Here is a 27,147-nt window from a genome sequence, read left to right as displayed (position 1 = left end):
TCGCAGCAGATTTTTTATTCCCACTTAACTTGGCTCTGCCCAGCTAATACATTACCTGCCTTCGCTTCTGCTTGCTTTCTGGCTCTGGGATAAACACAGCAGCAGTATGAATACTGGCCTTCTCAGGAGCAGAAACTTTCTGCTCTTGAGTGGTAAACCCTGTTCAGAGCAGGATTCCCACCATTATGACGGTAGCCCCTGTCCCTGTAAACAGTGGTACCCATACACCTTTCATACCTATTGTTCAGCCTACAGATTTCTCCCCTGGTTTAGTTCAGATACCAAGAAGTGTTCGAGTACTACCGTTGTGATGTTGTTCGAACATCAAATTGTACCAACACAGAGCTGAGTTTAGTGATGATGGGAAAATGTAAAAAATTGTTCCATGACAAAGTTCCATACTACAAGCTTATTTGTCATCTACTCTTTAAGAAAGTTGGTACCAGCTTGATGTGAATTTAGCTATCATAAAAAGCCTGAAGTTGAGCAACATAGGAATAATAAGGATTTTATTTGATGATTCCTTAAGTCTTTCTGTAAGTCATATTTACAGACACTACCTGCAGAGCAGACAAATCCACAATTTCGTACAAATTTAGGGCCCAATAATTTTAATTGGTCTGTTTACACTGTCTGTAGTTTTATGGATCTGTAATCTGCAAAAATTATTGTCACAAAAGTTACTGACAAGTACGGGGGGGGGGGGGGGAATTTAAAAAAAGCATCCGTTTTGATCCTTTGGTTTTTTAATATATACGTTAAGAGAAAATGGACCCTGATGCATGGCATACAACTGCAGCCAATTTTACCATTCGTTGGTTTTTATTATTTTTGCATCTGTCCCCCCCCCCCCAAATAAAACGGATATGTTAAATGAACAGTAAAAATTCAGTGTGAACCTAGCCTTAGAGTTGCATACCTCAGCAATGAATCGGGTCAATTGATTTTTATACCACATACACAGATCCTTTGGCATTAGTGTTCTACATCTACTAAATATTGCCGCCAGATATTACATGGAAATGTATGATGCTTTCAATGACAAAATGTTATAATACAATTCTAAACTACTATTATGTTAAGAGCATGACAATCTGTGGTGTAGCTGTGAACTAAGAAACACGTAGCTTCAACCAAATTCACTCTGGTTTCACAGTCTAAGTATAATTGGTGACTTTGGTTTGGTTGGGATTCAACAACCATATCTCATAAAAAGCAGTTCCTGTCCTCAAAAACAGTAAGCTTAAAAAAAGAAATATTAAACATCCTGCAAAGACTGTTTCCGTGTAAAATAAGGTTGTGTAAATAACATATTCCACCAGAGTTATATGATGGCTTTGCTTCACAAAGGGCAAAGAGTTAGCTTGCTGTCCTGCTTCTGTGTCTAATTCCCAAGTCTAAGGGGAATTTTCCAATAGCAGAAAAATAAGCTCTAAAATAGGTGGCAGAAATTCCCTGGGTAGCCTTGGGTTTTATGTATGTGCCTGTTTTAAATGCATTTTTTATTGCAGTCATGGATGCAATTTAATGGGGCTGATCAGTGTCTGGAGCAATATACTCAGAATAAGTGACATTTTTTGTGTGACTTTTTCATTTCGGCATTTCTCTCTTCTTCCTACTCACCTTCAGTCATAACTCTTATTTTTTGTGGGGCCAACTGTACTTTGTAATGAAATCTTTGGTTCTACTATAACATGGCAAAGAAAAACAATGGCAAAGAAAAACAATGGGGATAAAATTGAAAAAATAGTATACTGACCTTTTTTCTTTTTTTTACAAACCAAGAATGCTTAAAATTGACCTATCCTCATAACAGCATTAAAAGGGTACTCCAGTTATTTATTTATTTTTTTCAAATCAACTGGTATCAGAATGTACCAGAGATTTGAAATTAACTTCTATTAAAAATCTCAAGTCTTCTAGTTCTTATCAGTTGCTGTATGTCCTGCAGGAAGTGGTGTATTCTTTCCAGTCTGACAAGGTGCTTTCTGCTGCCACCTATGTCCATGACAGGAACTGCCAAGAGCAGTAGTAAATTCCCACAGAAAACCTCTCCTGCTGTCTAGGCTGTATTAATTGCAGAAAGTTGGAAGAAGCTGGAAGAAGAAGAAAGAAAAGGGTTTAAAATTTCCTTTTACCTTATGATGGTAAAGAAAATTGCTTGAATTGTGGAAATCAGTATTAATGTCAGTGAGGCAAAATCTTTAGGACCTGCCATCTTCCATTGGCCAATAGGGGACATGTGACTGCGTGGATGTCAGGTATTGAGTGAAGGACCTGTGAGTTTCTATTGGCTGCTACATTTCAGCTATTTGCATGTGTGCTGTGATTGGCAGGTTAGGGCTGTGCGCTATTTGAATTTTTGAACATACATCTCTATGTGGAAATTTTCCGATCAAAACAAATACATAGCACACCTGTCACCACCAAGGGCCTCGAAACGCAGTTTGAATAGAGTCTGTGCGCAAAGCGATTTGGGCTGTATTAATTGCAGAAAGTTGGGAGAAACTGGAAGAAAAAAGAAAAAGGATTACAATTTAGTGGCCTTTCAATCACTATTATAAACAAAAGGGATTAGAATATAGTGCCTTTTCAAGCAATGAACGTGTTATTTGGGTCCATTCACATGTATAGGACCTGCACCTCCTATTCATGTGAATAGACTCTTTGGCTATAATCACACAGCTTTTTCTAACTGATAAAAGCCTTTTTTTTATGACTGCCCTCAAAGAATGTCAGTAGGGATGGTCCGAACCTGCCGAGGTTCAGGTTCGTACGAACCCGAACTCTCGGCAATGATTCCCGCTGTCTGGCCGCTCCGTGCAGCGCGATGGATACAGCGGGAGGACCGCCTGGAAAACTGGGATACAGCCATAGCCTTAGGCTGTATCCCAGTTTTCCAGGCGGTCCTTCCGCTGTATCCACCCGCTGCACGGAGCGGGCAGACAGCGGGAATCTGATGCCGAGCTTTCGCGTTCATACGAACCCGAACCTCAGCAGGTTCGGACCATCCTTAAATGTCAGCCATTATATATTAAAAAAAAAACAAAAAAAAAAACCTTTTTGCACTTTAAAAAAACGTTGTGTGAACATAGCCTTTTACAGTTTTTTTAAGCTTAGATAAATGGATTTTTTACTTTTTACTTAAAGGACAACTCCCGCGGGACCCCAAAAAAAAAAAAAACACAGACACACACAGACACCATACTCACCATCTCTCCGGTGACGATCGCCACTCGATTCGCCCGCCGTCCGCCTCTCCGTCGCCGCCGTCCGCCATCCAGCGATGTCTCCAACTTCCGGGTCCAGGGGATGGAAAAGGCTGCCAGTGCGCTTGCGCACCGGCAGCCTTTTCATTGGCTGGAGCGCATCACATGGCTTCCAGCAAGCTCAGCCAATCAGGGCTGAGCAAGCTGGAAGCCATGTGATGCGCTCCAGCCAATGAAAAGGCTGCTGGTGCGCATGTGCACCAGCAGCCTTTTCATCCCCATTCACTTTGCATGAAGACGCCGAGGAGGAAGAAGACCCGGACCGCCCCCCAGCTCTGACGTCGTCGTCACCAGATGCCGCCCCAGAGAAGAGGACCGTGACGATCGTAATAGGTAATGTATACATTCCTTAACTTCCGGGGTGGGGGGTCGGGGGTCCGAAAGTGGGGGAAGGGGGCCAGGCCGGGTATTTAACCACATTACAAAGTTATATAACTTTGTAATGTGTGTTAAATGAGCAAAAAAAAATTTTTGTGGGAGTTGTCCTTTAAGTATTTTTTAAAACAAACTTTATTTAATTATCACTAGAGACTGCAGCATCTAATGGTGTGTTTACACAGAGAGATTTATCTGACAGGTTTTTTTAAGTCAAAGCCAGGAATGGATTTGAAAAGAGGATAGATCCCAGTCTTTCCTTTATGACCTGTTCCCTGTTTATAGTCTGTTCCTGGCTTTGGCTTCAAAGATCTGTCACATAAATCTCTCTGTGTAAATGCACCATAGGGCAGTGATGAGTATCCTTTTGCACTCCAGCTGCTAAAATCTACAATTCCCACCATACTTGGGCAGCCAAAGACATGTTTTTGGTTTTCCAGACAGAATAGGAATTGTACTTTAGTATCAGCTTGACTGCAAAGGTTTGCCATCCCTGATCTAAGGTATCATTTGGCAGGAGGAGGTTAAATTAGAGACTTCTTTGAAAGCTAGGTGTTGTGTTCACTTATCTGTGGTAAGTATCCACTTACTGTTACAGTCCAAATATTAACCCTTTAAGCGTACAATGAATGGCAAATGTATTTTTTTTCCATAATAAAATAGATACTTTAGTTGACAGCTGATAAATATCTTGTGTCAGGTTGAAATATCCAAAATGGCTTTTCTATGAATTACAATTAGAGATGAGCGAAACTGCTGAAGTTGGATAAAGCTCTAAGGTTGTCTGGAAAACATGGATACAGCCAATGACTATATCCATGTTTTCCACATAGCCTTAGGGCTTTATCCAACTTCAGCAGCCACCGCTAATCAAATGCCGAACGATCGGGTTCGGATGGACTCGAGCATGCTCGAAGTTCGCTCATCTCTAATCACAATCCTACGCCATCCCCCATGTCTTTGTCTCTTGTAAGCTAATTCAGTTCATTAAAATCTGAATCAGGCAGTAAATCTTAGTAAAATGTCTTGCTGCACCTGATGAATTAGTCATATTTGACACCATCACTAAACTACTGTAGGCATCCAATATAATTTTCTTATTATGAAACCTACATACAGTATATGAGATTGCACATTGAATACTGATGATGTAAACCACATACTGTACTTACTCAGTAATTTTTGCAAACGAGACATCCCACAGATAGAGATTTATGATTTGTTCATACAGAAATTACCATATGTTTTATGACATAGAAACCATGCTGAAACCATGCTGATCCTTATCTCAAAAAACATGCAGTTTCAATCTCCCATTGATTTTAATGGGAGGTAGTAAACTGTATGAAAAATAAGTAAGATGTCACTTCCTTGTGCGTGGTTCCGCTCTGAAGCTATGTTCGCACCCAGTGAAAGGAAAGCAAAATTAGAGAGTAAAATAGGTATAAATGCTACATTCGCTACAGTCTAGGAAAAAACAGCAGTCTGTGCACACAGTGTAATATATCTTTTTTATACAATGTGTGCACAAACCAACATTTTTCTATAGACATAAATGTAACACATTATTAGATTTTAACCCCTTAGGGACCAAGCCTATTTGGACCTTAATGACCAGGCTCCTTTTTCAAAATCTGACCTGTCTCACTTTATGCGCTTATACTATAGCTCAGTGATGCTTTAACGTATGCTAGCGATTCTGAGATTGTTTTTTCCTAACATATGGTACTTTATGTTAGTGGCAAAATTTGGTCACTGTCTTGTGTGTTTTTTGTGAAAAACATCAAAATATCATGAAAAATGTGAAAAATTAGCATTTTACAAACTTTGAAATTCTTTGCTTCTAAAAATAGAAAGTCATATCACATAAATTAGTTAGTAAGTCACATTATCAATATGTCCTCGTTATTCTGGCTTCATTTCGTAAACATATTTCACTTCTTTAGGGTGTTACGGGGCTTAGAAGTGCATGAGCAAATTATGAAATTTTCATAAAATTTCCAAAATTATTTTAGGGTCCAGTTCTTTTTTTTAAGTTGATTTAGGAGGCTTGTATACTGAAAACCCTGATAAGTGACCCCATTTTGGAGACTAGACACCTTAAAGAATTAATCTAGAGGTATAATGAGCATTTTAACCCTACAGGGGCTGGAGGAAAGTATTCACAATTAGGCCGGAAAAAATGGAAAATAGACATTTTCCAATAATATATTTGTTAAGATTAAAGTATCTCATTTTCATAATAAACATAAGAGAAAATGCACCCCAAATTTTGTAACGCAGGTTCTCCTGAGTACAATGGTACCCGATATGTGGGCATAAACCACTGTATGGGCACACAGCCAGGCTCAGAAGGGAAGGAGCGCCTATTAGCATTTCCAGTTCAGATGTTGCTGAAGAAGTTTCTGAGCGCCAGGTGCGTTTACAGAGCCCCTATAGTGTCAGCAGAATACCCCCCCCCCTAAAAAAGTCACCCATTTTGGAAAGTACACCCCTCAAAGAATACATCTTGGGGTGTGGTGACCATTTTGACCCTACAGGTATTAGAGGAAAATATTCAAAAGAAGACAGTAAAAGTAAAAAAATTGAATTTTTCCAATAATGTTTGTTTAGTTTGAAATTTCTCAATTTCATGAGGAACAGGGGAGAAAACTCACCCCAATATATGTAACGCAGGTTCTCCTGAGTATAACGGTACCCCATACATGGGCATAAACCACTGTATGGGCACACAGCGGGGCTCAGAAGGAAGGGAGCGCCAATTGGCATTTTCAGTGCAGATTTTTCTGAAGAAGTTTCTGAGCGCCAGGTGCATTTGCAGTGCCCCTGTAGTGCCAGCAGAATAAAACCCCCCCAAAAGTCACCCCATTTAGGAAAGTACACCCCTCAAAGAATTCATCTTGGGGTGTGGTGACCATTTTGACCCCACAGGTATTAGAGGAAAGTATTCAAAAGAAGACAGTAAAAAGGAAAAAATAGAATTTTTCCAATAATATGTATGTTTAGTTTAAAATTTCTCAATTTCACGAGGAACAGGGGGAAAAAAGCACCCCAATATATGTAACACAGGTTTCCCTGAGTAGAACGGTACCCTATACGTGGGCATAAACCACTGTATCGGCACACAGCAGGGCTCAGAAGGAAGGGAGCGCCAATTAGCATTTTCCGTGCATGATTTTTCTGAAGAAGTTTCTGAGCGCCAGGTGCGTTTGCAGCGCCCCTGTAGTGTCAGCAGAATAGAAACCCCCCAAAGTCTCCCCATTTAGGAAAGTACACCCCTCAAATAATTCATATTGGGGTGTGGTGAGCATATTGACCCCACAGGTATTAGAGGAAAGTATTCAAAACAAGACGGTAAAAATGAAAAAAATAGAATATTTCCAATAATATGTTCATTTAGTTTGAAATTTCACAATGAAGAGGGGAGAAAACTCACCCCAATATATGTAACGCAGGTTCTCCTGAGTAGAACGGTACCCAATATGTGGGCGTAAACCACTGTATGGGCACACAGCAGGCCTCAGAAGGAAGAAGCGCAAATTAACATTTTCAGTGCATGATTTTTTTGAAGAAGTTTCTGAGCGCCAGGTGTGTTTGCAGTGCCCCTGTAATGTCTTCAGAATAGAACCCCCCCAAAAGTCACCCCATTTAGGAAAGTGCACCCCTCAAAGAATTCATCTTGGGGTGTGGTGAGCATTTTGACCCACAGGTATTAGAGAAAAGTATTCAAAACTAGACAGTAAAAAAGAAATAAATTGAATTTTTCCAATAACATGTTTGTTTAGTTTGAAGTTTTTCAATTTCACTAGGAACAGGGGAGAAAAAGTACCGAAACATTTGTAATGGAGATTCTCCTGAGTACAATGGTACCCCATATGTTGGAATAAACCACTGTATGGGCACACAGCAGGGCTCAGAAGGGAAGGAGTGTCATTTTAGTTACAGGCAATATGTGAGTGTTTACTGGCTATCTGGGGTGGTAATGGACAATCTCGGGGTGTTTACTGGCTATCTGAGGTTGCGACAGGCAATCTGGTGTGGCTATGGGCAATCTGGGGTGGTTACGAGCAGTCTGTGCCAATCTGGGGTGGTTACGGGCAATCTGGGGTGGTTACGGGCAATCTGGGGTGGTTACAGGCAATTTGGGGTGGTTACAGGCAATCTGGGGTGGTTACAGGCAATCTGGGGTGGTTACGGGCAATCTGGGGGTGTTTACTGGCTATATGGAGTGGTTACGGGAAATCTGGGGGTGTTCACTGGCTATCTGGGGTGGTGATGGGCAATCTGGGGGTGAAGATGGGCAATCTGGGGTGGTGACGGGCAATCTGGGGAGGTGACGGGCAATCTGGGGTGGTGATGGGCAATCTGAGGTGGTTACGGCTAATCTGGGGTGGTTAAGGGTAATCTGGGGTGGTTACGGGTAATCTGGGGTGGTTACAGGTAATCTTGGGTGGTTACAGGTAATCCGCGGTGGTTACGGGTAATCCAGGGCACTTGACTTTGCTGACGGGTAAAAAAGTGCCGGCACCATTTGGAACAAACGATCAGTGGTATATAGTATATACCGCTGATCGCTTGTACTGGGACCACACCGGGTGGTCCCCAATCATTGCCCCATGCTCTCTGCCACCTCCGGTGGTGGAGAGAATGGAGCTTTGATCATTTTTAGAAATTCCATCAGAGTCTGTTCACAGTGATGGCCGCCCAGAGAGGGGAGGGTCAGTGACCAGGTCACTAGGGTTAATTCTGGGGACAGGGGGGGGGGCATGTTCTCATCTCCTCTCACCGTGGATTCACTGTGAGAAGAGATGAAAGCGTTCAGCTGCGCTGGCAATGTCCGTTACCGGTGGCCGCCGTTATACTGGTAATAACGGCGATCGCCGGTGCGGGGACTGGCCGGGACTGAGCCCACACTCTGCGGGAGCGGGAGGGGAGGGGGCTGCGGGCATTACCGGCGCTGCTGCACTATTCTGCACCATCGCCATAAAGAGCTGATGGCAGCAGAATAGAGCCCATTAGTGATCGCCGTAAAAATCCGTATCGGCAGTCACTAATAACATTATACATGTATTCTCTGGGTCACTACGGTTATGGTGATACCACATTTGTATAGGTTTTTTTAACTGTTATCACTTTGGCGCAATAGAAACTATCTTCCTAGCCAAAACCCACAAAAACTGTCGCCGCATTGCAAGATCCATAGCGTTCTTATCTTTTGCGCGACAGAGCTGGTTTGGGGCTTATTTTTTGCGGGAAGATCTGTAGTTCCTATTGATAGTTTTATATGTATATGACTTTTTGATCTCTTTTATGACGTATTTTCTAAAGTGGATTGATAAAATACAGCTATTCTGGTACTGTTTTTTTTTTTTTTTTTACAGCGTGTGTCGTGCGATAAAATTATTGATGTACTTTTATAGATTGGGTCGTTACGGACGTAACGATACCAAATATGTATAGGATTTGTGTTTTTGATCACTTTTATGTCACGTTTTATTGGGTATAGGGAATGTAATGCATCTTTATTATTGGGGGGCTGGGGGGGGGCTGTGTTGTGTTTGGTGCACATTTTTTTTTTCTCACTTTTTTTTACTTTTACACTAGTGTACATTACTGTACACTAGTGTAAAATACTTAGATCACTGATACAATACATTGCAGTACCTGATGTACTGCAATGTATTGTATCATGCCTCATGCTGACAGGCAATAGCCACGGCCACCCCTGTCAGCATGAGGCATCTCTATGGTGACCCCGGGGACCTTCATTAGGACCCCGGGATCACCATGGAGACATCGGAGGACTGGACGGCGCCACGGCACATCGCGATCACGTAAGTGACCGGGACCCGTTAGATGCCGCTGTCATGGTTTGACAGCGGCATTTAACGAGTTAAACTGTCCGGAGCGGAGAATCCTTCGCTCCGGTCAGTTACAGGAGGGTGTCAGCTGTCACACTGACCGCTGATCACCCGCTCTGCTGCCGCCGCCGGGCAGTAATTTATTCCGATGCATCCGCCGTTAAAAGGCTTACGAATCGGAATAAAGCCCATTAGTGGCCCATTAGGTGTTTTATACCTATTTTACAGTATTTTGCTTGCATACATTGCTTTTGTGAACATAGCCTCAGTTTTCACAGTTCCACCGAAGCTTTAGGGTGCCTTTACATGGAGAGAATTATCTGACAAATTTTTGAAGCCAAAGCCAGGAATGGATTTGAAAAGAGGAGAAATCTCTGTCTTTCTTTTATGATCTGTTCTCTGTTTATAGTCTGTTCCTGACTTTGCTTCAAAAATCTGTCAGATAAATCTCTCTGTGTAAAGGCACCCTCAGGCTTCAAGGGGTTATCCAGCGCTACAAAAACATGGCCACTTTTCCCCCTACTGTTGTCTCCAGTTCAGGTGCGGTTTGCAATTAAGCTCCATTTACTTCAATGGAACTGAGTTTCAAAACCCCACCAAAACTGGAAACAACAGTAGGAGGAAAGTGTTTTTGTAGCGCTTGATAACCCCTTTCAGGACAACTGATCCCCCCACTGCTGAATGCAGCATAGAGAAAGTAGTAGCACAGCACTACATACAGTCAGGATTTTGACCCAAGTGCACTTGCCCTTATATACCTAGTGACCCAATCATAGGGGGAAGTCCGCTTTCATTATGATATGGTCAGGGAGAAGTTCGGCCAAAAGTATTTTTTTAAATGCTATTACTTATGGAAAGTTAGACAAATCCCTAATGTACATTAATTATGGGAAATGCACATATACTGCTATTTCCCTTAATTTAGTAGATCATGGAGACTTCAAATTCTCTGAAATACCGTGACGTCAAAAATCAGGTGTAATTCCAATGGAGTGTCCAGCAGGGGGTGCACTATATATAGAATTCAATGAGTACCATTGGCTTCTATGTATAGTGCACCCCTGCTGGACACTCTATGGAATCAATGGCTGTCAAGATCAATGGAATCAAGGTCTGTATGCAAACATATACACTGTACTACTCCCCCATCATCTGTTCATAGTATGAGCAGATGATGGGGAAGTAGAACCAGTGCTATCCCCATCGCCGCCGATGCTGAGCCTGCCACTGCATCTGATCCTGGAGCCACATATGCCTTGGTGCTACTTCACCATCATCTGTTCATACTATGAGCAGATGATGGGGAAGTAGTACCAGGGCTATCCCCATGGCTGCCGCCGCCGAGCCTGCCACTGCACCTGATCCTGGAGCCACATATGCCCTGGTACTACTTCCCCATCATCTGCTTATACTATGAGCAGATTATGGGGAAGTAGTACCAGGGCTATCCCCATCACCACCAATGTCGCCCCTGCTGTCACTCGTATGTCCGGCGTGCCAGGCGGGTCTGCTGCTGTAATTGAGGCCCCGGTCTCGGGAAGGAAGTAGGTCCCCGTCTCAGGCCTACTTCCTCCCTGAGACTGGGGCCTCAATTATAGCAGCGGACCCGCCTGGCACGCCGGAGCTGCTGCCAGCCGAGGTGACAGCAGAGAGCAGGCATCAACGGCGACGACAGGGGGTCGGGGCGGGTTCGCTGCTGTAATTCAGGCCCCGGTCTCAGGGAAGAAGTAGGCCTGAGTCCGGGGTCTACTTCCTCCCTGAAATCGGGGCCTCAATTACAGCAGCGGACCTGCCCGGCACACCCGTCGCACGGGTGACAGCAGGGGTGACATCGGCGGCGGCGGTGATGGGGATAGCCCTGGTATGTGGCTCCAGGATCAGGTGCCGTGGCAGGCTCGCAGAGGCGATGGGGATAGCCCTGGTACTACTTCCCCATCATCTGCTCATAGTATAAGCAGATAATAGGGAAGTAGTACCAGGGCATATGTGGTCCAGGATCAGGTGCAGTGGCAGGCTCGGCATTGGCGGCAATTGGGATAGCCCTGGTACTACTCCCCCATCATCTGCTCATACTATGAGCAGATGATGGGGGAGTAGTACAGTGTATATGTTTGCATACAGACCTCGATTCCATTGATCTTGACAGCCATTGATTCCATAGAGTGTCCAGCAGGGGTGCACTATATACAGAAGTCAATAGTACTCATTGAATTCTATATAAAGTGTGCCCCCTGTTGGACACTACTTTGGAATTACACCTGATTTGTGACGTCACGGCATTTCAGAGAATTTGAAGTCTCCATGATCTACTAAATTAAGGGAAATAGCAGTATATGTGCATTTCCCATAATTAATGTACATTAGGAATTTGTTTAACTGTCCATAAGCAATAACATATTAAAAAATACTTTTGGCTGGAGTTTTCCTTTAAATTGTTAGGTGCAGGGGTTCCTCCAATTACACTGGTTAAAGTAGGACTCTGGTTATCATTACAAAGACAAAACTATATAGCCCAAGATACAGTTAATTATTGTATGTTTTTAGAAATATACTGTAGTCTTAGACAAAGCAGCAAAGTTAGCTAATGTCCAGACAATTCCACTCAGAATGACATGAGAAAATGTCTGAATTTTACCACATTAGAATTCCTCATACTTCCTTTACACTGAACTATGTAATTATACAAACCTGCAAAGCTTAAAGTGTCACTGTCGTTATAACTTTCAAAATCTAAATCAACAGTAGATTTGAGATAAAGCAAGTTTGCAACATACATTCATTATTATTTTTTTTAGTTATCATGCTATAAAACAAAGCTATAGTTATCTGAAATCCAGGTCCAGTCTCCTAAAAGCAGATTTTCAGTCTTGTGCTGGTTAAAAAAAAGAGCCTAAACACATGAAGTCTGACCAGTACAGAGAGTCACGGCCCAATGTGTCCATCAATCACACTGCTGCCTCCTCTTAGAGCACACATGAAGTATCCTAGGTTTCCTAAGTCTTTATACCACCCAAGTAAAGTAATTCCATCAGGTGTCACACCTAGTGCTGTTAGCTGCTGATTTCCACTTCAGCCACTAGGTGTCTCACTATCCCTACTGCACAGCTGCAGTATGTGTATAAAGGTTTTAGCTTTGTGTTATGTTGTCCAATGGCAGGTGCCTCCACTCTATCCTTCTTACAGTCTCTCTACTCTACGTCTCCTGTCACATTACCCTATATAAGTTAGGAGTTTCCTTTTTAGTGCCAGTCAAGAGAGTCAGGAAGGAAGTCAGCCAGAAGTTGGAGAGTTAGTTCAGTGAGAGCCTAAAAGCCAGTATGCAGTGCTGAGCCCAAGAGGTGAGGGAACCAGAGACTAGGACCACCATAGTCTATGCCGAGGATTCTTCAGTCAGGACAGTCACCGCCAAAGGAAAGGAAATGGGACTGATCCCCATGCAAAAGTGCATTAAGCTGAAGTACTGTACTGACACTACGCTCGACTAGCTGGGATAATCTTCACTAGTCATCTCCACCCAGAGACAGAGACTTGAGACTCATACTACCTCACTTGGCGGTCTCCGAACTAGTGCAGGCAGACGACGGTTAGATACAAAGATATATCTAAACATGAGTACCAGGATTCCTTTCAGGTAACTTTAAGAAACTTTAAACACACATCTCAACAGAGTACTGTTGCTAATTAGACAAGGGCTCCTACACTACCCTCACACACAATACTTCACCTCTTCTACTACTTCCAGTGTGGTGCACTCCTGTGAGGCTTGACCGGTCACTTGCCAGATGGTATCGTGTCACGCCACTACTGTGGTGGTTGGTCGAGCTATAGCTTAGCCAGATGGTATACTGACACCAGTGCCAGGTGGGCACACAGGTATGGAGGCACACCTGCTTTTATTTTAGGGTGGCGAGCTATACCCTTTCCCCTGTGGTCGATAACCTGCAGGGCTGTGAGGGGGTCCCTTGGATACTTATCATGGTGGTCCGGAGTGGAGTTGTGACCCACTCGGACTATCGGTACTGCCACCCACAGAAAGGGGAGATGACCCAAGGATGTGGTATCTACTGTGTAGGTGCCTGAGTAATAACCACTGAGTCCAGTTAGCATAAATAGATCTTCTTTACTGAGAGAATACTTTATACAATAGCTGACAGCAGACTGTAGACTTGACAAGACAAAAGCTGTACTGAGGACCTTTAGAGTGGAGGAGTTTAGTAAAGAGAAGTTTATACTGAGAGTCCAAGGTTTCCTGCTTACATCCGCACTGCACGTACGTATACTTCTAGCAACTTTGCTCTATCCGGACCAGTTCCTCTTGTTATCAGGATACTGTTCGTCACTTTTAGACTTTCTCGTTGTGGGTTAGCGTTTCTCTGACTTGTCCTCTCCTTTAAGTAGCTCAACACTGCATAGTGTGTAGAAGTGCTGCTTTCAGGAAACTGGTATCTGCATCTCCAAAATGCGTCTGTCCTGCACAGGACCTAAGACTGTGGACTAGTTCTGGAGTGGGGACCTGGCAAAGCCAGGGCCCAGCTGGACCACAGCAGGGACCATCTTGTCTTGCATCCTCTCTAGACAACAACCAGACTAAGACTCACTGAGAGTAGGTGTATACTTCCTCTCCCCATGTGACAACTTCCTTAACCCCTTAAGGAGCGGGGAAATTTTGATTTTTGCGTTTTCGTTTTTTCCTCCTTGTGCATAAAAGGCCATAGCAGTTGCATTTTTTCACCTAGAAACCCACATGACATGTTCTTTCTATAGATACCTTGATTGCGCATATACGACTTTTTGATCGCTTTTTATTAACATTTTTCTGGATTTGATGCAACCAAAAATGCGCAATTTTGCACTTTGGGATTTTTTTTCCGCTTACGCAGTTTACCGTACGAGATCAGGAATGTGATTAATTAATAGTTCGGGCGATTACGCACGCGGCGATACCAAACATGTTTGTTTATTTATTTACTTTTATTTATTTACTTTTATTAATAACCTGGGAAAAGGGGGGTGATTCAGACTTTTATTAGGGGAGGGGGCTTTTTATTAATAACAACACTTTTTTTTTTTACTTTTACACTTATACTAGAAGCCCCCCTGGGGGACTTCTAGTATAAGTGCTCTGATCTCTCATAGAGATCTCTGCAGCATAGATATGCTGCAGAGATCCATGAGATAGGCACCGGAAGTAAACGAGTGCCGAGCCGGGGACGGCGCCATCTTGGAGCGGTCCCCGGCCGGCTTCAGAAACGGAGATCGCTCCTCCGGGACAACGTCCCGGAAGAGCGATCTCCCCACTAGACACCAGGGATGACGCTGCAAACGGTAATCGGATGCAGCTGTCAACTTTGACAGCTGCATCCGATTACTGTATTAGCGAGCACGGCGATCGAACCGTGCCCGCTAATACCTGCGGTCCCGGGCTACAAGCGGCACCCGGGACCGCCGCGGTTCATAGCGCGGCCGCCGCGCGGCCCCGCTCTGAACGTCCTTACCGACCGCAGGGCGTAAATATACGCCCGCGGTCGTTAAGGGGTTAAGAAGGTGTAATATCCCCTGTAATTGGTGAAGAAAGCATAGAAAGAAAGGAGCTTAGAGATAGGTAGAGAAGAAGACAAGGTCCGCATTGGTGTACAGATTACAACAAACAGTAACCCTTTAGTTACCTGCAGCTGTGCAAAATACAAGTACAGTTACACACAATAGTGACATCTGGTGGCCAAACTTAGATACTACTTCATTACCACAGTTACTTGAAGTACAGGCTTTTGCGAGGGGTGTAACATACTAGTAACACCCTTGGTGGGAAACCACACCAGCTTATTTTAAAGGTCTGTCTAAAGTGTATTGTATTTTTGCACTAGCACCTGTGAGCAGTGTGTTTTCGTTATACTTTGTATTGCACTAAAGTTGGTTCAAGTAAAAGTAAACCACTGTTTAGGTTGGGACTCTTATCATCTCTGGCATTGCACCCTGCAGCTGCACTTGCACCTAACACCAGTTCTACCAAGGTCCGGTGCCCCTCTGTCCGGTACTACCACTCGTGGCCACTGTAACAAGTTGCCCCAAAACACCAGAGCCCACCAGCTGCACACAACATTAAAGAGGATGTACCACCAGGTACATCCTCTTTAACCTGAAGCCACTGATCGAACGGCGCTGACACAGGGAAGCCGGTGCCGCGGTCCGTTTTTCCCTCTTTAATAGTGTTCCAGGCAAGGGCATGCAGATGACCTGGGAAACACAGGACTAACTGTTTAAACTGGACTCCTGTGTTTAACAAAAAATAAATAAAAAATAGTGAATGTAAATTGCAAACTTGCTTTATATGACATTTACTATTGATTTAGGTTTTGAAAGTGATAACAGGTATACTTTAAAATAAGTACAAAATGAGTCAATAATGTTATATGAGAGGTACTCTTTAATGTAGATAATTTTTCCTGTACAAGGTAAAAAAGGTAAAAAAGCAGCTTCTTTAAAAATAGAAATATATACAGTCACATCTCCACTACTGAATGTCCATGTCTTCTGTTTGCCACCTTTTTCTTGTTTAGATATTATACTAATAACTGTAATGTAATAAGCAATGTAATATAATGCAGTCAAAACTGATTAAAAATAGATATTTCAGCCAGTGGTGCACATTGTATGTACTGTATGCAATTTATCCTGTGGTCCATGAGAAGAGTTATCCTGATGGTGACTTCAAGGCCTCATGTACCAAGATATATTTTTAAGGCTATGTTCACACAACATAAGAGACCGGCCGTTCTGTGACCCCGGCCGGGTCACAGAACGGCCGGTCTCTGGCCGGATCATCTCGGCCGGTACCTAAGTACCGGACAGATAATCTTTCCGGCCGCAGAGCTCTGATGCGCGCATCAGCGCACCCGCATCAGAGCTTCCCATAGCACACAGTGAAGAGAGCGGCCGGCTCGCTTCACTGTGTGAACTGACTCTCATCTGTGTCTAGCGCCAGAGGTAATGAGAGTCAGCTGCGATCGCGGCATTTAAGGTGCTCAGTGACAGATCAAGCATCTGTCACTGAGTGATCGGGACCCCCGCAGCCGTGCTGCAGGGGTCCCGATTGCATGTGCGATCGGATCGTGATCTATATGTAGAGTCTGCTCTCAAGCTGCCTCTATACATAGATCGCCAATAACACTGATCTATGCTATGCTATGGCATAGCATAGACAAGTATATGCAATTGCATATTTTACAGTAAATAAAAGTGTTTAAAAAAAAAGTAATAAAAATATCATGTGTCCTTCACTATCAAGAACAATGGAAGGAGAAGGATAAATTGAAATATAACTTTTAATTATTTCAAAGGTAAAAACACTTCACACCGTTTAAGATACAAACAGTGATAGATAGATATATTTAAAAAAGAAGTCTCCAGTCAATCTGCTAGCTTAGGTGCCTACTTGTCATAAAGTACAGACCACAACAGGTGTCCAAATTTTCAGATGCACCTAAGGTCAACAACTAAAGTCAGGCACTTTTTGTATATTACACGGTGTGAAGTGTTTTTACCTAATAATTTTATAATTAAAAGTTATATTTTAATTTATCCTTCTCCTTTCATTGTTTTTGGGTAGGTCAAGGACCACAACCTTAAAGGGGGACTATCAGCAGGTTAGATATAACTTACTTATATGTCCCTGTTGCTCAGGAGGAGCTAAGGATAAAGGTATGTCTGTTGGTGCTATACAAATAAATATATTATTATTATTATTACCTTCATTTTCAGCGCCGCTCCCGTGCACTTAGTTGTTTACTGCACGGTCCGGTAAGACCTTTTGGAGCACTGGGGAGCCATTAGAAGGACTGCCCTGCTCTCACAGTTCTGATCCACTGGGGGCGGGGCAGTGCTCCTAACAGTCTTACTGGACTGAGCATGAAACGACTAAGTGCACAGGAACAGCGCCGAGGAGGAAGATAAGAGTCACCCTCAGCGCCTCCTGAGCAATAGGGACATATCAGCAGATTATAATATAATTATTATATAATATATTTCAGTGGGCTCAGATTAGGCACGATTGTTTTGAGATACGTCCTGTTGGCCAAACTATCTAAAAACATTTAATATAATCTTGTAGTCTTTATAAAAATGCTAAAAGAAGCTAATCAATAAGTTTTTTACATGATAAAATGGTGCCATTACAAAATACAGTTTAACTGGCAAAAAAGCCCTAATACAGCTAGGTTTATAAAACAAAGTAAAAGAGTTATGACTCAGAATGAGGCCACATAAAAATAAAAACAAACATTTTTAAAAAGATGGTAACGAAGTGGTTAAAAAGCAATGCTAAAATTGCTAACCCATGAGTACCAGCTTCTAAACCACATACCCCAAGCTGACTTTAACATGTTTAAACATGGTAGTGTGCCCATAAATAACATTCTTCAGTAATTTATAGTTGTAGAGGATGTCAATGGATGTTTTTGACAATAGGCAGGGTTATACTTCAGGCAATGGGTTCATAGAGTTTGAGGACTAAGAAACTTCATGACACTAAAACTTACTGTACAATATTATAAGTGACAATGCATACTCATTTAGGAAAAATAGAAAAAACCTATATAATCTTTATTAGGCTATGTTCACACTACGTATATGTCCGGCCGCATATTTTACGCGGCCGGACATATACATGTGAAACTCCGTCCGGGGATTTACGTAAGTTGCGGCCGGCAACTTCCCGAGCTTCCCGAGCACCGTACGTAGCGATCTGACAGCGGTCTTTTACTTGGATATCTTCGGCTAGCCCCGGACACCCCAGAGAACCTTTTGGATCGGCAAATCAAAGTGCAAAAAAGAAAAAATCACCACTCTGTACGGGACCGCATGTTACGCTATGGGCGTAAGTTACAGCATTTCCGTCCTGAAACAATGGTCTGGTTCATTTTTTTTACGGCGCCGCATACGATCTGGGCGTAAGTTCTTATGTAGTGTGAACTGTGCAGCCGTAGATCGTATACTTTCCATTGTACGCAAACTACGTAAATCTCCGCCCGCCTATTCACGGAATGCGCTATGGCCGGAAACTTACGTAGTGTGAACATAGCCTTATATATACTGCTGATAGTTAAAAACACTTAAATAGTGGCCAAACATGGTCCAAATAATTTGCATAATTATTCAGTGGTAAATTGTTTTCTTTAGTTTTTTATATTGTATATACATTTTCTGTTAATGTGAGCTGCCTCTATACGCTATTGTTTATCCGGTGCATGGTTGAGATCCAATTATCATGGGGACCCACCAGTGTATTTTTAAGTGTTTTTTACTGTCAGCAGTATATGTAATAAAGATCATATAGATTTTTTCTATTTTTTTTTTTTAAAGATCGTATAGATTTTTTCTATTTTTCTAGTGCTGAATCAGCACTAGAGACAGGAGGTGAGAGCAAATGATATTTATAGTACATTCTGTATAAGGGCCAACAGTATGGATTGAAGGTAGGCTATGGATTTTATTGATTGTTTAGGCAGAGGGTAGGGAAGCAGGCAATTTGTCGATGAAGGGGAGGGAACAATGACTTAATTAAAACTCAGCAGCCTGTGAGGCTTACCCCACCCTTCATTCATGGCACAACAACTTTTACATATTCTATTCATTTTCTTTTATGTGGCAGAAGAATAGAAACTGTGCCAGAAGGTTGTGGTATTGAACATAAAAAAGAGGGCAATCGGTATCGGTACTTTATCCCTTGGTGCACTTATCTGTGCACCCACTGCCTCCTGAATGAATATTTAACAGGAGTTCTACATGAATAAGCAGCCTTGAGTTATGTCACTGCAGAGGGCCAGATAAATATTCATCAGCAGGTAGAGGGAATGTTAATAAAATGTCATTTTACGCAAAAATGGCACAGCAGACAGGCATAAAAAAACATACATTCTTACTCCCAAGGGGTCTTAAATTTTTCCATGTGTCTGAGTGACGTCATCGAGTGATGACAGGTCCTGGTATCCTCTTCACTCAGCCTGGCCGATGATCGCTGAAATTTTTCCATCTTTACAGGTGGACCAATCACAGCGAGAATGACAGGAGGGGCCTCTGATAGCTCTTTCAGCCCTGATCTCCGCCTCTGCGTGTGGGAGGGGTTTAAGGCCGGGATTGAACAGAAGCCCCAGCATATTATGGTCTGTGTAAAGCATTAATTAATCAGTTTCTGCCCCAATCATCACCCCTTCCCTGTAGCTTTATCTAATAATTGCCCCAAGCCCTGTTACTTTATCTAACAGGCACCCTGTTATCTTTTGCTCTACTCTACCCTGTCCCCAGTTGTTGTCTTGTACCAGTCTTCATTGTCCTCCATTACTGTACCTACAGTTGCGCTTTACTGTGGCTCATATTTGTGCCTGTCCCCTTTTATTAGACGTGTATCTGATTGTCGCTGCTATTAGTGTACACGATCGCTGCTCCTGTTACTGTACGTAATCATTGCTTCTAGCATTGCGCCCTAGAACTGACACCTGCCCCAGCTGTCCCTGCCTAATTGCCTCTCCAGCCCTAAATGGCAGCGGACAACTGGGCGGCGTTCCCTAACCTGATCCAAGTGGAAACACAAAACAGAGGCAAGACTTACACACAAAAAGCGATTAGTCAGAGATTGTAGTCGGTAACAGCCTGTCAATATAAGTACAAAGTCAAGATTCAAAGAATAGTCAAGGTACAAGCCAAAAGTCAGGTAACCAGGAGTAAAAGTCAGAGTAAATCGCTAGGTCCAGAAACACTAAATAACTAGGCTCTTTCAAAGGCAAGGATCATGAGACATTTGATGGTACTTATGGAGCCTGTAGTCCCAGCCCCAGACATGACTGGGGCTGAGGCTTCAGATCCAGCCCAGACAGCAACAGTTGACTGGTGTGCCAGCTGTAAATCAATAATCAGCAAACAAACAACACCTATGCTGATCGACCAGGGTGTGAAACCCTTACCACTGCTACAAGGAATAGCAGAGCAGAGTTAGAAAAAAAGACATGAGAAGCAGTCTGGCTGCTATGGATGCCGAGCCAAATGCATGACCTGAGTCCTAACAACCAGCTAGAGCACCGTGTGGATATGCGATTAAGGACAGGACTAACCTATTTACGTTGGAGGACTGTCTTCTCTATTTCTGCTACCTCTGAAGGATTCTACAAGTGTACTGAAGTACCAACACAAATCAGTAGTTTAGCTAAGTGCAAAGGCCGAGTTTCTACTGCAACTTGCTAGCGTGTCTCTTGAGAGTATCACGGACAACTAGCTCTTCCACTAGGTGGACCTGAACTCTCTATTATTGTGTCACTCTGTGACCACATAATAGCATAAGGCGGACATCCTTTCCCGTGGATTCAGGACTTTTCTCTAACAGCCCTAGCTGAGCCATTTTGACTGAATAGGCCCCGAACCTATAGCCGTCAGTATCTTAACTTAACCTTGCAACACAACTAAAGTCTATCTCCACTAACGCTAACCAACTACAAGTATATTCTGAAGTGTATTTTGACTCATCTGCAGTATTGCTAGTGTACAAATGCTAGAGTAAGGAACATGTCTCTGAGGACACCTTAACGTAGTGACATGGTACACTCTGTTTGATCAAATAGTTTGCTAAGATCATTTTTCAACATCTACAAAGCAGATTATTATTGTGTACACCAGAGGGAGTATATATGGTAAGATCTTGCACCTGTGGGTTGCTGTTGCACTTTTTGTATTTTCATCTGCAGTATTGTCTCAAGTATGATGCAACACAGCTGCTTTATCTTTCAAGTGTATTGCAAGTCTATTCCAGTATAACAAGTAGCCATTGTCTTCTCAAGATTGTCAAGTCTTATCAGTGTTCTATAGACTCTGTATCTCTGCCAAAAGCATGTTAGAACTTTGTCAGTGTACCTCCCTACCATGATTGTGATTGTCGCCTTGAACAGAAGGCTATAGTAGTTTAAGCTGCAAGATTCAGTAATAACTATTCGTTTATCTCAGTCTCTGTCTCAGTTGTCTACAGTACTCCAACACCTGCAGCTGTGCAAAACTCCCTTCTCTACACTAGAACAGCAACTACAATTACCAGGGGTGGCCAGCTGGTCCCACTCCTGGCTCACTGTGACAAGTGCCCTTGTGGTGCTCCCAACCTTTTAGCCCCCCTGGGTTGCTGTGCTCTGGTGCGCCTGCCGCAAGTGTCCCTCTGCCATAGGGTAAACAGCTGCAATGAAGTTATGATCTTGGTCAGCCATAATGCTTAGAAAAGTCCTACTAGCCCAAATCCACTCCACTGATGTCAGAGGGTGTGCCAAGAAAATACTCCAAGAAAGGGTTCATTGATCCCTGTTGCTTGCACCCAATGCCCATTGATCCAAATTATGCACTCTTAAGCCAACTGGTCGCCTGCTGCTGCTATAGCTGTTATACTCCATTTATGTAATGGTGTATTCAGCTGCAAATATCTTGATTGTAAACTGTTTGTTTGTCATAAAGATTCTTGACATCCTCTTCTGACCCCTTTTATCGACAAGAAGTTTACAGTCACAAGAACCACTTTGCTAAATGTTTCTTCTGAATCGCACCTTTCTTGGCATACTTTCAAGCCACAAGGTTGAGCGTTTTCAGTGTGTACAGTGTGTACTGACCCTGTGTAGTACACTGATATGCACTGTAGTGGTGGTTAAATGAGACGTTATGAAAACACCGTCTTTCTGAGCACAGCCTAAATGGGTGTGTGACAAATGAATCAACCCTGCTAAATCAGACGCGTAGGACTCTGGGACAAGAAACAGGATAGGTGGAGTTTCTGGAAAATCTGAAAGTTATTGATTCAGAAGGATGCAAAATCAGAAGGTTATCATAGTAATCCCAAGTCTATGATTTCTTGCAGTAGGTTGGATGAAAGCTTGAAAACAAAATACTAATATACTAGGATCTGAATGATGTCTCAAGTCTATATTTGTCTGATATTCATCCAGAATATCAATCATAGCCAAGTGATTAAAAGGAAAAAAAGTAGGTGGGTAGGTAAGATATAAGCATAGGTATAGTAGGTATGTCATACATTTCTTTCCACTGGCTTAATGGGCAGCTCCAGAGAAAGAAAAAATGTTTTTAAATCAAAGAAAATGTCAAAGAATCAAAGAAAATGTTTTAAATCATAGAAAATGTTTTTAAATCAACTGCCCAGTGCTTGTGCTGCCATAGGAGGCTCAACCTCAGCAGGGAGAGAGGAAAGCAGAAAGGAGACACAGACAAGTTTTATACAAATATATTGAATGGGAAGCATCTAAGCCTGTGGATGGTGTGGAAAACCGCACATAGAGTAAGGGGGGGGGGGGGGGGGTGACAGTATCAAGCAGCTAAACAATATGCCCAAGATGCTGTTAAGACATTGGTACTTATCTAAATTTCCAGTGGGAATCCCCTAAAGCAAAACTATGTCTAACAGGTATGACTCAACATTGGTCTTACCGCAAGATTGTAAAAATACAGACATAATTAACATGTGCAGCTTATTTCCTTATGGGAGGAAAAGAGCTGCATTTTGTCATGATATGTAATTTTCAGTGCTATTTTATGAATTGCTCTTATTATTTTTCACTATTCTGTCTGCTGTCTATTTATGTTCAGGTTTTGTCTGTGGCTGCCTTAATTATTTTAGCAGAATGAATTATTTAGCACATTAAGAAGTATGATCAAACTTTTTATATAACCGCACAATGATAAAGGTGTTTTCTCCAGCATAATAAATGCTAGCCCCACTTGCTGCACTAGACAAGGAACCTTCAGTGCCGGGGTGACAGGCTCCCGACCCCCCGCTACAGCCCCCTATACTCACCTGATCCCGCCGGGTCCCGCTTCTGGATCCGGTCGGGTCACGGAGATATCAGCCGCTGCAGCCCGGCGCACGCGCTGAGAGATTAGTCCAACGCTCATAGAGAATGATGGAGAGTCCAGTGCTCCCTCATTCTCTATGAGCGTTGGACTCATCTCTCAGCGCGCGCTGGGCTGCAGCGGCTGATATCTCTGTGACCCGACCGGATCCAGAAGCGGGACCCGGCGGGATCAGATGAGTATAGGGGGCTGTAGCGGGGGGCACGGGGGGTGACAGGTTCCCTTTAAGGTTAGGGAGGCTTCTGTCTGGATTATGGGGCATTGGTGATAGCTGGTGAGTATACTGATCATTTATCACAGAATTTTTCAAGATCACTGAGCGGACACATCTCCTGCCACTCTTCCTGCTGTGGCTGCTGAGCCATCTATTGTTCTGCAATGACCGATCTGTATAAAGTATTATTTACTGTGCCAAAAGTGATAAGTAGAAAAAAAGATGATGCTAATGACAGTGTGCAGTGTGCCAGTACAGGTGTGCCACTACGCCTTGTATACTACCTGTATAAAGGTAACTCTTTTAGGTGTCACAATCTGGCATAATGGATGCCTTTCCGCACCACTTGGTGTCTCACTCACCCCTGGCTGTTGTGCACAGCTGAAGGTGGAAGAGTTAAAGGGGAAGTCCGGGTAAAATAATTTTAAGATATGTTATTGGCCAACAAAAGTTATAAAAATTACTAAGGGTAGCTTCACACGTACCATATCGCCCCAGATTTTTTTAGTCAGATATGACTAAATGAATTAACACAGCATCAAATCCGCACTGTCAAATTGATGGTAAGATTTGATGGTGCAGATTTGATGCTGTGTGCATTGATTTAGTCAAATCCGCTGCGGATCTGCAGCGGATACGCAGCAGAAAATCTGGTGTGATACGGTACGTGTGAAGCTACCCTAATAGACACTTACTATGGGAAACGCACCTATAGTGCATTTTCCCTGCACTTACTACAGCATAGCGTGTTCAAGTCTCTGTAAAGTTGGTGATGTCACGTCACATAAACTGTCAACTCCTGCTGCAGCGGTGGGACAGAGACCTGAACACGCCATGCTGTAGTAAGTGCAGGGAAAATGCACTATAGGTGTGTTTCCCATAGTAAGTGTCTACTAGTAATTTTCATAACTTTTGTTGGCCAATAACATCTTAAAATTATTTTGCCTGGACTTCCCCTTTAACTGTTGTTTATTCCATGTTCACTGTTGTGCAATCACTGGTGCAGGTCCTACACACACTCACAGCCTATTACACTTCTTCCTTCTCCTCTTTCTAGTATGTTCCTAAGGAGAAACAGAAAATGTTTTGGTGCACTGTGTGCCAAAAATTTTTTGCTTCTGCCTGGAAAATCCTGTGTTTTTTCCCCATTTTTTATTAAATAGCTTTCTTGTTTCTACAGAAAGACTACCTGCACTACTAAAAAAAATTTAATTTAGGCCTCATTCACACCTCCAGTGATTTTTAAGGACCATGATTTAAGTCTGCTTGCAAACTAGTGAAAAACCATCCATGATTGTATCCATTTTTTTTAATCGTTGTTGTTTTTTTCACTGTAGGCATCGCATCACCCCAGTATATTGTTATCATGTATATACCCCACGTGGCATCCCCCCCAGTAGATTATACCTCCAAATTAGACCCCATCAGTTAGACAGCTCAGCGCACCCCACTGGGATGGGGGGGGGGGTTATGTTTTGTTTTTTCCTTGCTTATATGTGGCATAGAAGTAAAAGCTGTCTGGTAGAGAGCATTCATTAATAAGTCAGGGTTTAGTGCTAGTCTGCAAAATTTATAACCCCCCCAATTACCACCACAGGTACACTGGGAGGAGGCGGGAGCTGGCAAGTACAGACCATCAAAACTGGCGGTCTATGTCTTGGATGATAACAGGATGGCATTAAAAGACAGAGGGGGACCAAAATAAAATAGGGCTTCTCACCCTGGTACTGCTTGGTTAGTAAGTCACTGGTTATAAAATAAGGGGGATGGTCCCCACTATTTTCCATAAGCAGCCAGATACAGTAACAGTCTGACCTTACCAGGGTGGGAGGAGACATTTATTTTGATCCTCCAGTCTTGGGGCTTATAATGTCAACCTAATGGCAGGCTTATTAGTGGACGCCGTATATCAGTAATTGTGCTGCCTAATGCTGCATTTACACGGAACGATTATCGCTCGAATTTTCGTAATAACGATCGCATTTGAGCGATAATTGTTCTGTATAAACACAGCAAACGATCAAGCGACGAGCAAAAAAACGTTCATTTTGATCTTTCTACATGTTCTCAAATTGTCATTCGTCGTTTGCTAAAAATTTGCAGATCGCTTTGTGTAAACAGTCTTTCACCGATTCACCCTACGTGAAAGAGGGGCTTAAGCGATCCTAAAAACGATCGCAATAACAAATTTTCTTATGAATTTTCTTGCGATTTTTCTAATAATTTATTTGTCTACGCTGATCATTATAAAAACCAAATTGTTGCTTCAAAATCGTTAAACGATCAATTGGGCGAATTATCGCTCCGTGTAAACGCAGCATAAACCTAGGCAAGAAAAAAACCTGTAGTTGCAGGTCTGCAGCAGCTGTGAGCCATTTGTTGGGGACACAATGTCCCCAGTGACTCTGCACTCCGAAACTACAACTCCCATCACGCCTGGACCGTTAAGAAGAGTATGATCTATAACACATAGAGGGAGATTTATCAAACATGGTGTAAAGTGAAACTGGCTTAGTTGCCCCTAGCAACCAATCTGATCCCACCTTACATTTTCCAAAGAGTCTGTGTGAAATGAAAAGTGGAATCTGATTGGTTGCTAGGGGCAACTGAGCCAGTTTACTTTACACCATGTTTGATAAATCTTCCCCTATATAATATCAGAAAATTATCATCACGTTTAACCCTTTCACCTGAACTACACAGCCGTGTTTCGCACGTCTTTCCCAGCAGGTGGCGCTCTTCCTCATCGTCACCATTACTCTGTACTGTGACACTGTCACCAGAGCTAGCAGGAGGCGGGGAGCGTATTCCCCTGCTGTACCCAGGTGTCGCCGCACGGTGTCCTCCCCGAGCAGCTCTGCCCGAGTCCTCCCCGTTTCATCCCTGTCACGCTGTGATAACGGGGGAGGAGAGGAGCCTGGTCACACACATGATCAGTAATCTCCTGATTACAGCCCGGGAGCGCTGTCACCGCACTCGGCCACCGTCGTGTGCACAGTCTCCAGCCGCCGCCGTTGCGTCCCTCTTCTCCCTCTTCTCTATTGTTAGGTGATGGAAGATCTGTCAGCAGATATTGGTGCCGTGCCTCCTCCTCCTCCTCCTGGCTGCAGATCACTGCTGTGTGGGAGGGCAGGGATGGTCCTGATCCTTTGCATTTCTTGCTAGACATCCACATGCGGACCGTTATCGCCGGTGTGCACGGTGCCCGGGGCTTGCTGCGCTTTGTGCTGCGGATGTGTGTGAGCTCTGCGCCCCCCAACAGCTATTACTATGGTGAAACTGCCGGCACTCACCCCTTACTGGCCGCTCATCCGCTTCCTGGTGCCTCTGGGGATCACCAATATAGCCATCGACTTCGGGGAGCAGGTAGGATGCTATGGACGCCCTCCGCATGGGTCATAGATACTGATGGCTTCTACTGTCTGTCCCCTGTATAAGCAGTGATGTGTGTACAGCCCAGGCCTGCTGCTTAGTGATGGAGGTCAGCAGCAGGGATGGGGGGGATGGAGGGGATGGGGGGGATGCTCTGCCTGGGAGATGAGCTCAG

At 43.3% G+C, this 27,147-nt stretch overlaps 1 protein-coding gene and 1 long non-coding RNA gene across 2 annotated transcripts in view; one reads left to right on the top strand and one right to left on the bottom strand.

Moving 5' to 3' along the window:
- Positions 1-898: 898 nt before the first annotated feature.
- Positions 899-26,795, bottom strand: LOC138783439 (uncharacterized). The gene is made up of 3 exons (XR_011361687.1): positions 26,291-26,795; positions 2,418-2,508; positions 899-2,096 (listed from the first exon to the last, which is right to left on the bottom strand). It is a non-coding gene; the product is annotated as an uncharacterized lncRNA (long non-coding RNA).
- Positions 26,383-27,147, top strand: part of ANKH (ANKH inorganic pyrophosphate transport regulator) — a 99,286-nt gene continuing 98,521 nt past the window's right edge. The window contains exon 1 of the mRNA XM_069958141.1: positions 26,383-26,966. Coding sequence (XP_069814242.1) covers positions 26,871-26,966 — 96 coding nt within the window. The 5' untranslated portion in view covers positions 26,383-26,870. The remainder of the gene's footprint in view (positions 26,967-27,147) is intronic.

This window comes from Dendropsophus ebraccatus, chromosome 2, assembly GCF_027789765.1.
Source record: "Dendropsophus ebraccatus isolate aDenEbr1 chromosome 2, aDenEbr1.pat, whole genome shotgun sequence".
Taxonomy (NCBI): Eukaryota; Metazoa; Chordata; class Amphibia; order Anura; family Hylidae; genus Dendropsophus; species Dendropsophus ebraccatus.
This window is presented reverse-complemented; position numbering and strand designations above follow the sequence as displayed.